Source organism: Neoarius graeffei, chromosome 6, assembly GCF_027579695.1.
Source record: "Neoarius graeffei isolate fNeoGra1 chromosome 6, fNeoGra1.pri, whole genome shotgun sequence".
Classification (NCBI taxonomy): Eukaryota; Metazoa; Chordata; class Actinopteri; order Siluriformes; family Ariidae; genus Neoarius; species Neoarius graeffei.
In genome coordinates, this window is record NC_083574.1 from 58,427,539 (window position 1) to 58,442,747 (window position 15,209).

Below are 15,209 nucleotides of genomic sequence, written 5' to 3' on the forward strand. Positions count from 1 at the left end.
ATAGAAATTGTTTATAGTTTCTCAATGGGACATCTTTGTTTTCCTAGAAGGGAAATAAAAATAGCGTTCTGGGTTCATAGTGTGTGCAAGCCTATACCATTATGCAGCATACACCACTTCTCATGGATGGACAGATTGAATATCCAATGTGGAATTATATTTTCAGAAATAACAATCATTCTCTTTACCCATCTGAACTCTGTTTCACATGTGTCTGGGCAGTACAGTATCTCACTATCTCTTCGCAGCTTAACTGCATTGACCCACAATCTGTGAAATGTATGTACTGTATATATCATTAAATATATACACCAATTCAAACATTTTATGCTTGTTTTTGTTGCTACAAGGACAATGAATGTAGATTTAAAATGCATTAACAGTGTCTCTTTTTGGTTTCTTTGCAGATATTCCGGAGAGCTGATAAGGATGGTGAGTGTATATTTAGTCATGCCAGATGTTTTTGAATTAGTTTAATTGTCATGGCCATGGAGGTTCTGATTATTCAGATAGATGAGTTACATTTATCCTGTACTTTACAAATAGACATAAGGAAAGGAGGAGGATGAACAATGCTGCTGAAGTGATTGAATAAAGATGAGATACCTAAAAATTGGCAGATTCCAGCACATCTTCAATGTCCATTTCTTTAGGCCAACTTATGCTGGGAAGGTTTCCAGTGCATTTTCTAATAGCCCAGCTAATTATAAGGGAGTATTTGAAGAACATACAAGGCCATACGTGAGTGGTGGTAAATTTGAGATGGAATTTTGGTGCTTTTATGGACATGCAAATTTCAATGCTATTGCACAATATTTCACTCCAGAGAGAAATGTAACATATCCTGACACCTGTAATTGAAGCTACAGTTTACAGGTTTACATCCATTTAGGCTAAAGATATTCAGTCTCTGTTTTTCACAACTGCATATTTCACATGCCATTTGTTTTGCCAAGTCAAATAGTGCATCTACACATCAGAGGTAATTTTAAAACAATTGCAAAGAGACAGATTTTTTCAGCTTTAATCCACTATATCAGAAATTCTGGTGGTCAAAAGTTTAAATACGCTAAGTTGACGGTCTTTTTAAATAGTCTGAAAGATTCCAGTTAATTGGGAGTGCTCCTTTGACTGTATTTAAGGGCCTAACTTCAGAGACAGTTTTTTTTCCTATGGTTCAATGCACACTATCCCAATTAGAAAAAATGCCAGTTGTCAAATACTTACCAATCTGCTTTAAAACACTGACTTCCAATAAAAGTGTTTTGCATGCGGCGGCATGGTGGTGTAGTGGTTAGCGCTGTCGCCTCACAGCAAGAAGGTCCTGGGTTCGAGCCCCGGGGCCGGCGAGGGCCTTTCTGTGTGGAGTTTGCATGTTCTCCCCGTGTCCGCGTGGGTTTCCTCTGGGTGCTCCGGTTTCCCCCACAGTCCAAAGACATGCAGGTTAGGTTAACTGGTGACTGTAAATTGACCGTAGGTGTGAATGTGAGTGTGAATGGTTGTCTGTGTCTATGTGTCAGCCCTGTGATGACCTGGCGACTTGTCCAGGGTGTACCCTGCCTTTCGCCCGTAGTCAGCTGGGATAGGCTCCAGCTTGCCTGCGACCCTGTAGAAGGATAAAGCGGCTAGAGATAATGTGATGTGTGTGTGTGTTTTGCATGCTCTTTTAATGTACAGCCTTCAGCAGAGCTTACACCACTTTTGCTTTGCCTCTACCACCATCGGTTATTTCTCAGGTGGCCTGTGAATCTTGCCAAGAGCTAATATTGTAGTTTCATTTCAGGATTTCACTTGATATAGATGCTTTTCATAAACTACATGCACATGTTGTGTTTAAAATAATTGTGTAAATGGTAAGTTCTGTTGCAACAATTGATTATTTTATCAGCATTTTAGTTAAGAGAAGCAGATGCGTCCCAGGCTAGCACGATAAAAAAAGGTTAGTAGTTAAGAATTATTTCCATTTTTAATGAATCTTTGCAGAAGGGGAGGCAAGGTGAATTTGGATGAAGACTTATATTTAAGAGAAATAATATTTTTCATAACTAACCTTATGCTAAACATCTCTAATGTAAAAGTTTGTTCTTCACTGAATATTGTTTCTCAGGGAGGCGCACCAAACCGGTGTATTAGATTTGACTGTCCTGTACATAACAGCAAATTTTCCTTCTTTAGATTTGCAATAACACCAGTTGTAATTTGACCAAAAGTTCTGAATTCCATCACAAGATGTATCCATGTCTGTTTCTCTGATACCTAGTAACTAGGTTCTATATTCTTCATCATTTTGTGGCCAAAAACCTAACTTGTCCATCCTGTACATAACATTTCTGTGGGATGTGCAATAAATTCACCATAGCAGACAATAGGATGATATAATTGTGCATCATATTAGAGCTTAGTAGGCTTATGAATATAAAATGAAGAAACTCAGACTCCTCCTGATTTTGTCTGTGTAATAGGCAGGAATAATTATAGCGTTATGTACAGATAAGTAACAGTTTACATAGCTGTAAATCATGCTCGCATAACGTATGCTCTACTTAGAGTTTCAGGAAAGCCCTATTTCTATAACAAAATAATTTGTATTAATGCTGTCTAGGTTAAATTCTGAATGATAGATCATGCAGATCAAGGAAACAATGGCAGAAGAAAGTTACTAAGTATTACCGTGTTGGGTGGGACCGTAGAGGCTAGTTAGTGATTTTCTTGAGTAGAGTTTGTCCTGCATGGCTGAGTAATTTTGGTGGTGTTGTGCCTCCTGGGACCAGAATATTATTCTGGAATGAATTCTGTGTGACTCTGGGCAGTGGCCACCAGTGAGTTAAGCACACAACATACAAATACAATATAATTACGAGTATTAGCAACCTAGTTGATTTAAAATTGTACATTCACAAGGGCAAATACAGCCCCAATTACATACCGTATAACGGCGCCCAAATTACGAGCTTGTCAAAAGGCCCAAAATAGAACATACGAAAATCGCCCAAATTAGAAGAAAAAATCCTGTTTCATAAGGGTGGAGAACCCAAAATATTTTTAAATTATTGTTAAATGTCATTTTTTGGCATATATATTTCAATTTGTTGTTCAGTCGCTTCATAACATGAAGTGAACATGAAATGCGTCTAGCGATTACCGTAAACCGTGTCTGAGTCTCTGACGTCTGAATGTCGTAAAATATACTTCCTTTGTTTATGTTGTGAAATTCTCAACGATTCATGATAACACGTGGCTGTCGGTTTGTGATACTGTTGATAGTATAGATTGACAAGTGGTCGTTATGCCAGGTCGTGGTAGACCTAAGACAACTGGTAAATCACATTATAAGAACAGCAGTTCATATATTCATGGAAAACGCACAATTGATGGCATTATTAAGTCTACAGGCGGGGGAATGGGGAGGTTTATCACACGACAGAACAGTCAGAAGACATCAGATGATATTGTTGACAAGGTCGAGGTCATTGACTTGTCATCTGCAACAGCTGCCTTACAGGTGCCAGGTACGCTATGGATTTTTATTACATATTTTATGTGAGACTTTTATGTAATCTGCTTTGTACCAGCTTATTTTTAAACTTAAGTGAAAATTATTTTTATCCCATTTATGCCCAAATTAATTTATACCAAATTATATTGGAAGTTGAATTGAAATAGATGTGCGCCCAAATAGATGCTGTGATCATAATTAGGCTTACAAAATATAGCATAAGCTATTATATCTAGTACTTGATTTTTTTACTTTTCATGTTTAAAAACATGGCTTAACTCATACATTTAATTATAATAATAATTATTCTTTATTGTTCTTTAAGGGCTGCACTAAAAATGATATGTCAAACATTTTCGGCACGCTACACGCAAAAATACTAAAAAAAAAATTTTGGGCTCGCTACGCTCGCCATGGTGCCCAAATTAAAAACCTGTCTTTGCCCCTGATTCATTATAGTCATAGTCCAAAATTAATCTACAATGAAATGACAGGGATACGTAAATAGCCACATGTATGGGCATATCTTTGAGGACTTTCATAATTTCAAGGACTGCTATGTTGAATCTCAATGCTTTGAACTTGCTATATTTTAATATTTTAATGGCATTTATTTCATGGCCATACTATTCAAGCTGCAACTTGGTCACGCAACATTTATTATGTCAGATTGGCGTACTTTTCATACAAGCATCTCGATGGAGATACGTGGACCTAGTTTACTTGCATGCCATCTGGGGGATTAGTTTTCTGATGTGCAGTATAGAGAATAGAATGCTATGCTCTCAACCCCAGCTAAGCATCTGCATGACCCAGCATTTATTAAAATATACAGTGTTACTTATTTAGTACATTTTTGGGTTTTATATTAAGAGGAAACCTGATTTAATTTCATTTCAAGAAATGTTACGTACAGGCAGGGTATCATTTTACTGCAGCTGTAAATGAAGTTTGTGTATTCTTAACAAGTTTAATCTCATTATGCAGGCTCAAAAAGTGTTAAATGTACTTGGATTAATACAAAATATAGAACTCCGTCAATGTTTCTGATCTAAAAATTAAAAAAATACTGAAAATATGATGATTTTTTTCCTCGTCTTTTGACATTTCCTCAATTATTAATCATTTGACAATCACTCACTTCTTTGCCAATCTCTGATGATAAGTTCACAGGTTTCTGATTAAAACAAATTCATTTGAGCAGACTATGGTTTGTTTTATTGGCCTGAGCACAGCAGAAATTGAATTTGGGGCTTTTTAATCATGGCAGAGCATGACTAAAAGGAAATGACTGCTACCAAAAATGCAGGCTGTTGTAAGCTCTGAAAGTATGCATTCTATAAACTTTGATATCAGGGCTACAATATACAAAAGGCATTATATATGTCTAAAGTATGGCTGGGCAATATGGGAAAAAGTCATATCACGATATTTTTTTATATCAGTCGATATCGATATATATCACAATATAAAACAAATAACTGTTTTGTGAATTTTAAATGTTCCCTGTTACACTTAATTGAGATTTGAAGATATCAGAAAGTTAATTTTTAATTAAATATTTATTTTCTGTCAAAGTTGAACATGACGTAACACTATACAACTGTTTCAGATAAATACAGAACAGGTATTTTAAATTAAAATCCTGTATCTGATCGGTCAACTCCAAATTAAAAAAAAATTCTAAAACTTAAATCTTAAAGCTTTCAAGTTTAACAGGAGAACATAAACAAAACAGACAATATTTTGTCAATGTCAAATGTCTCGGCTCTCTCTCTACACGCATTATACATCTGTGGGAGTGCGGTCTGGGAGAAATGTTTACGCCTAGGCAGTTTGTAACGAGGGTCCATAACTTTTAGCATCCACTTGAACCCCTTATTTTCCACTGTGCTTATTGGTAGCATGTCTTTTGCAATACAATAAGCTACTGCATTTGTAATATCACGGTATCTCTTAGATTTTTTGTCATACGGCATGGCGCTGGATAAAGTAGACTCTATGGTCTTCTGTTGCTGCTGCACAGGCGTTGCTATTGGGGGAAGATTAGCACTTGTTCCGGGCTGTGTTTGTAAAAGTTTGCATTCTCCATGCTCAAACAGGTGGCGCTGCTTCAGGTGACGAAAAAGATTAGTGGTATTCCCTGTCTTTGTCGGAACATGTGCTTGACATAATACTCTGTTTCGTGTCATACTCTGTTTCGCGTCGGACTTCAAAAAACCAAAATACCTCCACACCACCGAACTTTTCGGGCCCTTCTTATCAACAGTGTCATCAACAATGTCATCCCTTATGCCTTGGGCTGTGTCTTCCGTCGTTTCTTCCGAGGGAGCACTCATTTTCTTTTTTATATGGCTGCAGCAGCACAAACAAACACGCCATGACTGGCTGCTGGCATGGCTCTATTCCAGCCACGTGATTGGTTCAGTGCGGTGCAACTCTCATTGTCATTGACTATTCGTATTGTCTGTCAAAAGATGGACGAATGTATTCTATCAAAAAGTATATCGACCATGTTTCATGTCTCTCTTGAGGAAAAGTTATTCCTCGATAGCTATCGTTATCGTTTTATCACCCAGCCCTAGTCTAAAGGCAATATGGTTTTCATTTTTGGCATACTATGACACAACACTGGGATAGTTAGCATGCATTGAGCCCGATGTGGCAAGGAACTTGGCCAAGACCTCAGACAAAACAGTGTAGCCCTCCACAAGCCTGGTTGTTCCGAAGTGCAGTTTCATAAAGGTACAACAAGCATCTGTACAAACAATTGTATGCAAATATAAAAATCATGGGACCACACAGACACTACCTTGTTCAGTGAAGAGGCATAAATGTCCAGGGATGAATAAACTTTTGCCCAGGGATGGACAAACTTTTGTCTGAACCCCATGATTACAACAACTGATGAAGGAGTTGAAGGCATCATGTAGCAAAGTATGTCCATCCACTATTGCACTTCCTTATCACACAAGGAAGAAGCCGCTAACCCAACACGTGCAAAAGCCAAATTGATATTTGGAGGTGATCACAAAATGAAGACCCAGCCTTTTGGAGGAGTGTTCTCTGGTTGGTGGAAGCAAAAATTAAAAAGTTTTGCAGTAATGAAAAGTGCATTGCATCGTGGAATGAAAAGTGCATTGCATTGTGGAAAAATAGTGAATCTGATAAACACCATGCTTGTGAATCATCGGGGTAGAAGCATCATGTCAGAGGGTTCTGCTGGAAAAGGGACTGGTGCACTTCAAAAATTTGATGGAATCGTGAGGAAGGAAGATTTTCTATTTAGTATTGAATCAGCACCTCAAGACATTAGCCAATTAAAACTTTGTTGCACCTGGATCTTATAGCAGGACAATGATCTTAAGCATATCTCTAAAGTTGGAGCAAAATGGCTTATAGACTATGCTGACGTTACCAGGCTGAAATGACTCAAATCCGATTTTTTTCCGAAATGTGACATGGACACAGGAATATGATCTTTTCAAATCAGATTTGGATCACTTTCAAATGTGGTCCTAGATCAGATACTGTTTATATCCAATTTGTGGCCATGCAAAATGAATGAGAACGGTCAGACTGGAATTCATGTGGCTTTTTGCCAATATGCATATGCATGCTCTGAGCGCTGTTGTCATCAGCCAGCATCAGCAGTGCGGCAAAATAACAATGGAGGAGAGCCACAGTTGTGACAAGTCAGTGTGTGTATATGTGTGTGTATGAGAGAGAGAGATCGTGTCTTGCAAAAGTATTCATCCCCCTTGTCCCCCTTGGTTTTTGTCCTGTTTTGTCGCATTACAAGCTGGATCTAAAATTGATTTTTGGGGGGTTAGCACCATTTGATTTACACAACATGCCTACCACTTTAAAGGTGCAATTGTTTTTAATTGTGGCGCAAACAATAATTAAGATAAAACAAACAAACAGAAATTTGGCGTGTGCACAGGTATTCACCCCCCTTTCATATGAAGTGCCTAAATAAGGCCTGGTCCAACCAATTAACTTCATAAGTCACATAATTATTTGATTTAAGATCCACCTGTGTGCAAAGTGTCTCATGAGCTGTCACACGATGTCTATATAAATCAACCTGTTTTGGAAGGACCCTGACTCTGGAACCTTACTAAGCAAGCAACATGAAAAGCAAGGAGTACTCTGAACAGGTCAGAGACAAAGTTGTGGAGAAGTATAGATCAGGGTTGGGTGATAAAAAAATATCCCAAACTTTGAATATCCCATGGATCACCAATCCATTATAGCAAAATGGAAAGAATATGTCACCACTACAAACCTGACAAGAGAAGGCCACCCATCAAAACTCACAGACTGGGCAAGGAGGATATTAATCAGAGATGCAACAAAGACGCCAAAGATAACACTGAAAGAGCTGCAAAGATCCACAGCAGAGAGCAGGTGTTTATGAAATAGTGGCCAGAAAAAAGCCATTGCTTCAAGAAAAAAAAAAGAAAACACATTTGGAGTTTGCCCAACAGCATGTGGCAGGCTCCCCAAACACATGGAAGAACACATGACATTCTGGTCAGATGAGACTAAAATTTAACTTTTTGGCCATCATGGAAAATGTCATTGTGGCAGCGGGGGCGTGGTCAAGCGCCGGTCTGTGACAGGAGGGCGGAGTCAGGGAAGGTAAGTGGCAGAATCACTACACCTGACGGCAATTAACCTGTGTTTGTGTGTGTCTTCCCAGTGACCGCGCCCTATTTAAGGAGGGAGAGTGAGAGCAGAGGGGCTCATCCCTGAACAAGACACCTGTCGTGTGTGTGTGTGTCTGTTGGAGTTAATTGTTAAACTGAAAAGTGTAGCAATAAACGCTATTTTGAACCTGATCTCTGTCCTGCCGTCCTCTGTGCTCCACCCACCAGTACTGAACTGCTACAGTCATGTGTGGCGCAAACCTAACACTTCCCATCATCCTGAGAACACCATTCCTACAGTGAAGCATGGTGGTGGCAACATCATGCTGTGGAGATGTTTTTCCTATGCAGGGACAGGAAAGCTGGTCAGGATTGAAGGAAAGATGGATGGCACTAAATACAGGGCAATTCTGGAGGAAACTCTGTTTGAATCGGCCAGAGGTTTGAGACTGGGACAAAGGTTCACATTCCAGCAGGACAATGACCCTAAATATACTGCTAAAGCTACACTGGAGTGGTTTAAAGGGAAACATTTAAATGTCTTGGAATGGCCACATCAAAGCCCAGATCTCAATCCAATTGAGAATCTGTGGCATAACATGAAGATTGCTGTACACCAACACAACCCATCTAACTTGAAGGAGTTGAAGCAGTTTTGCCTTGAGGAATGGGGAAAAATCCCAGTGGCTAGATGTGCTAAGCTAATAGAGACATATCCCAAAAGACTTACAGCTGTAATTGCAGCAAAAGGTGACTCTACAAAGTATTGAGTTTGGGGGTGAATACCTGCGCACACTCCAGATTTCTTTTTTTTTAATCTTCATTACTGTTTGTGACACAATAAAAAAAACCCTGCACCTTTAAAGTTGTAGGCATGTTGTGTAAATCAAATGGTGCTAATGCCCCCCCCCCCCCCCCCCCAAAAAAAAAATCCATTTTAATTTCAGCTTGTAATGTGACAAAACAGGACAAACACCAAGTGGGATGAATACTTTTGCAAGACACTGTAGATAGATCGTTATAAGTGCCCAGAAGAACTGTGGCTAGTTCTGCAAGATGCTTGGTAAAACCTCTAGCTCATTTCCTTATAAAACTGTGCTAATTGTACCTAATGGCCCTTTTCCACTACCCTTTTTCAGCTCACTTCAGCTCGCTTCAGCTCACTTCAGCCCGACACGGCTCGCGTTTCGACTACCAAAAACCAGCACGACTCAGCTCGCTTCAGCCCTGCTTAGCCCCTAAAACTCGCACCGTTTTGGAGTGGGGCTGAAGCGAGCCAAACCGAGCTGAGTGAGGCTGGGGGCGTGAGGAGACACTCCCCTGTGCACTGATTGGTGAGGAGGAGTGTCTTCACATGCCCACACACGCCCCGCGAGCACGCTGGGATCTGTAAACACCGCAAACCCGGAAGAAGAATAATTACGAATTACGAGAATTTCTGAAGCCTTATGCGCCTCGCCTCATCTATACGCTCTTGCCAGTATCTGTTGGCGTTGTCGGTGACAACAAGCCACAGCACCAAGACCAGCAACACTAACGACTCCATGTTTATTGTTTACTATTCGGGTCGTGAGACTACCGCTTAAAAGCTCACTGATGTCACTGTTTGCGCTGCTTAACAACATCACGTGACGTCCACCCACTTTCGCTAACTCCACCCAATGTGTCCACCCACTTCCAGCCAGCACGGTTCAGCGTGGTTGTAGTCGAAATGCAACTCCAACAGCCCCACTCAGCTCGACTCAGCATGGCACGGCTCAGCCCGACTCAGCCGCGTTTGTAGTGGAAAAGCGGCATTAGACTACTTTAACCCTCTGGGGTCTGAGGGTATTTTCTGGCACTCTAATGATTTTGGCATGCTCTGATTTTGTTGTCAATTTCAACAAATCTAAGCAGTATTTTCAAAGTCATATGACTTACAATAATATCTATGTAAGTATGAATGTCATGATTGTACTTTTAAAAAAATAACAGATAAATGAAGATATAAAAAGCACTTTTAGAACGGTGTTGGAATGCGTGAAAAAAAAACATGACGTTACCCATTCTTTCGAACCGTTTTGATCACTTGAGGTGATTCTGTTCAGTCTTAGGAATGTATCAAGCACAAAAACTTAAATCTGCTCCATTGATTTGGACAATTAACTGGCCATCAAAAAAAATTTGTCCTATTGTTTTGGGATAAAGGGTTGGCAGTGGGAGGGGTATTCAATGACAAGTTTACAAAATTTCCATTCATTCAATGAGAAGAGGGAAAACCCCTCCCACTGCCAATTCTTAATCCCATCAAGTCAAGTCACAATGGGTAAGGTCATGTTTTTTTTTTTCCCCACACATTCCAACACGGTTCTAAATCTGCTTTTTACAACAGCTTCATTTATGTGGTGTTTGACTTTATTTTGGTATTTGACTATTCACTGTGTCTTGAAATTAACTCTTGTACTGTTTTACTCACTTCAGAGTCACAACCAACTCTGTTACTCTGTTACACAATTACTCTGTAATTTTGCTCCCACTTCATCTCCAAATTTTACTCTCTAAACTCAAAATTGAGCAAAATTAACTATTTTGAGGAAAATACTTTTAACTCTGGAAAAATTGCTGAGTCATTTTTCCTGTATATGCACTACAGCACACGAATATCAACCGATCTGCATAAAAGAAATATTTACGCTTACTCGAGTTGATCTTTGGCTGGATCGATTCGAAGTAAAAAAAAAAAAAAGGCACCGTTCATCAGTGTCGCAGTTCTCAAGATTGAATTGAATCACTGTCCTGAATCATGAATTGAATCACTGTCCTGAATCATGAATTGAATCGCTGTCCTGAATCATCCAAAGTGCATAAAATCCGCATGCCATCTTGCAACAAGTTTTACCTCCAGATAGCCTAAACTATGTCTTACAGATTTTATCCTGTTTACAGTGCGCATTCCTGAGAGAACCCCATCGAAAATGAAAGCATGAAAGTGATTATCATGCCATTACCATGTGAATAGTCTTTTATGAATACATAATTGCGCGCTCAGCACTCCAACTACTGTGTGACTGAGGAAGGTGACAAGTTTTATGTTTCATCTAATTTAGGTAATTTAAAAACTTTATTATTTGGCAGTGGGCACATAGGAAATTGTAAAGTATAAAGTTTCTGTCAATATGTTTATCATGCTTGTATGATGAAAAACTTGCAAAGATATTTATCTAAACACATGACCTACTCATTCTAAACCTGCCAAGCTTCGCCGGCGAAGCTCTCGACCCCAAAGGGTTAAAAAAAAGGGTTGTCTCACACCAAAGATTGACTTTGTTTCATTTACTATAGCTTACTCTTGTTTGTATTTTTATGTTGAAACATTTAATTTCATTATTTTTAAGCAATTTTTGGTCAACAGCATTTCATGTGCCTAAGACTTTTGTGTAGTACTGTGTGTGTATTGTTATATAACAATCAGCCATAAAACACTGACAGGTAAAGTGAATTACATTGATTATGTTGTTACAATGGAACCTGTCAAGAGGTGGGATATACAGTGGTGTGGAAAAGTGTTTGCCCCCTTCCTGATTTCTTATTTTTTTGCATGTTTGTCACACTTAAATGTTTCAGCTCATCAAACAAATTTAAATATAAGACAAAGATAACACAAGTAAACACAAAATGCAATTTTTAAATGAAGGTTTTTATTATTAAAGGAAAAAAAATCCAAACCTACATGACCCTGTGTGAAAAAGTGATCCCCCCGTCAAAACATAAATTAACTGTGGTTTATCACATCTTTGGAAAGCTGAGTTCAATTTCTCTAGCCACACCCAGGCCTGATTACTGCCACACCTGTTCTCAATCAAGAAATCACTTAAATAGGACCTGCCTGACAAAGTGAAGTCGACCAAAAGATCCTCAAAAGCTAAACATCATGCTGCGATCCAAAGAAATTCAGGAACAAATGAGAAACAAAGTAATTGAGATAGGGATGTCCCGATCCGATCACATGATCGGAAATCGGGCCCGATCACGTGGTTTCAGACTCGATCGGAATCGGGCATTACCTCCCGATCAGGGATCGGATATATATCTATATAATATATTCTCATTTTTAACACATCAATAACTATGCGTTGGCACAGAGTGAGACCAGACCTCTTGTCTCAACACAGCAACATCAACGCGTGCGGCATGACATCACTTTGTAGCAGAGACACTATTGGTTATTGGCTGCCCGTTGCCGGCAAAGTTGAACACGGAAGCAGTTCGAAGCGGAAAGCAAAGCATGCCTGCAGTGTGGCAGTATTTCAAAGTTGAGGACAACATTGCCATAGCAAACTGTGAAATATGTAAAGTTGGAATTTCAAGGGGTGGACAGGAAAGGGCCGCATTTAATACGACAAACCTGATATGGCACCTGAAAAACAAACACCCGACACAATACAGCGAGTTTTTAGTGCTGTTGCAAACGTGTTGGATGACAAAAACAGGCTCAAACCTGAAAGGGTAGAAATGCTTGTTTTCATCAAGAAAAAACGTTCATTTCCTTAATTGAAATTACTGTATACCACTGAGATGCGTTCTTAAAAGCAAATTACTGGCACTGTGGCAGTTTTATTTATTTATTTTTTATTTGTTTACATTCCTGCCAGGTATTTTAAGGTTATGTTTTTAATTTGTGTTATTTATTGTTCAAACTACCTCACGTAAGTGTTCTGTTTGCTAACGGAGTTGTTGGATGTTAAAATAAGGTGTTAAATAAAAAAAAAAAAAAGAGGAACATCCTGGATCCGTTTCTTTCCTCGTCTTTATTTTTTTTTATGGATTATAAGAAGTATCGGATCGGGACTCGGTATCGGCAGATACTCAAAATCAAATGATCGGTATCGGATCGGAGGGCAAAAAAACCTGATCGGGACATCCCTAAATTGAGATCTATCAGTCTGGAAAAGGTTATAAAGCCATTTCTAAAGCTTTGGGACTCCAGCGAACCACATTTGAGAGCCATTATCCACAAATGGCGACAACATGGAACAGTGGTGAACCTTCCTAGGAGTGGCCGGCCGACCAAAATTACCCCAAGAGCGCAGCGACGACTCATCCAAGAGGTCACAAAAGACCCCACAACAACATCCAAAGAACTGCAGGCCTCACTTGCCTCAGTTAAGGTCAGTGTTCATGACTCCACCATAAGAAAGAGACTGGGCAAAAATGGCCTGCATGGCAGAGTTCCAAGATGAAAACCACTGTTGAGCAAAAAGAACATAAAGGCTCGTCTCAGTTTTGCCAGAAAACATCTTGATGATCCCCAAGACTTTTGGGAACTGAGGAGACAAAAGTTGAACTTTTTGGAAGGTGTATGTCCCATTACATCTGGCGTAAAAGTAACAGAGCATTTCAGAAAAGGAACATCATACCAACAGTAAAATATGGTGGTGGTAGTGTGATGGTCTGGGGCTGTTTTGCTACTTCAGGACCTGGAAGACTTGCTGTGGTAAATGGAACCATGAATTCTGCTGTCTACCAAAAAATCCTGAAGGAGAATGTCCGGCCATCTGTTCGTGACCTCAAGCTTCAGCGCACTTGGGTTCTGCAGCAGGACAATGATCCAAAACACACCAGTAAGTCCACCTCTGAATGGCTTAAGAAAAACAAAATGAAGACTTTGGAGTGGCCTAGTCAAAGTCCTGACCTGAATCCGATTGAGATGCTGTGGCATGACCTTAAAAAGGAGGTTCATGCTCGAAAACCCTCCAATGTGGCTGAATTACAACAATTCTGCAAAGATGAGTGGGCCAAAATTCCTCCACAGCGCTGTAAAAGACTCATTGCCCGTTATCGCAAACGCTTGATTGCAGTTATTGCTGCTAAGGGTGGCCCAACCAGTTATTAGGTTTAGGGGACAATCACTTTTTCACACAGGGTCATGTAGGTTTGGATTTTTTTTCCCTTAATAATAAAAACCTTCAGTAAAAACTGCATTTTGTGTTTACTTGTGTTATATTTGTCTAATATTTAAATTTGTTTGATCTAAAACATTTAAGTGTGACAAACATGCAAAAAAATAAGAAATCAGGAAGGGGGCAAACACTTTTTCACACCACTGTATGAGGCAGCAAGAGAACAATAAGTTCTTGAAGTTGATGTGTTGGAAGTAGGACACATGGGCAAGTGCCAGGGTCTGAACGACTTTGACAAGGGCCAAATTGTGATGACTCGATGACTGGGTCTGAGCATCTCCAAAATGGCATCTTGTGGGGTGTTCCTGGTATGCAGTGGTTAGTGGTCCAAGGAAGGACAATTGGTGACAGGTTTATGGGTGGCCAAGGCTCATTCATTTGCATGGGGCACGAAGGCTAGTCCGTATGCTCCAATCCCACAGAGGAGCTACTGAAGCACAAACTGCTGAAAAAGTTAATGCTGGCTAAAACAGAAAGGTCAGAAGCATCTTACCTGGGCTAAGGAGAGAAAGAACTGGACTGTTGCTCATGGTCCAAAGGCAACTTTTTAGATTAAAGTAAATTTTACATTTCATTTGGAAATCAAGGTCCTAGAGGAAGAGTGGAGAGGCACAGAATCCAAGGCAGGGCTTTGAACCGGTTCAAGGAACGAAAACGAAAACCGGGAACTTTTTCTATTTCACATGGAACAGAAACGAAACCAGAAACTTTATTATTTTTTATGTTCCGGAACAGAAACGCTTATTAAAAATAATGGTAACCGGTTAATACCGGTTTTTATTTCGTTCCTCAAAGTTTCTGTAGCCTACAAATAAAAAAGCCATTTTTCTCCTGCACAAGTTTCTATGACCCGCTGGGGTTCACTTCCTGTGTGACGTTCGCTGACTGAATGGAGAGAGCGGGAAGGTGGACTAATTATCACGTCTCCACATCTTAAATAAGAGGTAAATATTGCAGTTTATCGTTATTCAAAAACGGCAATTTCAAACATGATATCAATATATTTGTCCACGTTAATGAGAAGCTCGCAAACATTAAATGACATTAACCTCTGTTAGCCTATCAATGCGTAGGTAATACACAACGAATTATCTTTCATTTTTGGCACTTTTTCTGTTT

At 39.5% G+C, this 15,209-nt stretch overlaps 1 protein-coding gene across 1 annotated transcript in view; it reads left to right on the top strand.

Annotated features, from left to right (window-relative positions):
- necab2 (N-terminal EF-hand calcium binding protein 2) overlaps positions 1-15,209 on the top strand; it is a 329,089-nt gene that overhangs the window by 14,739 nt on the left and 299,141 nt on the right. Inside the window, exon 2 of the mRNA XM_060923931.1 lies at positions 408-432. Coding sequence (XP_060779914.1) covers positions 408-432 — 25 coding nt within the window. The remainder of the gene's footprint in view (positions 1-407; positions 433-15,209) is intronic.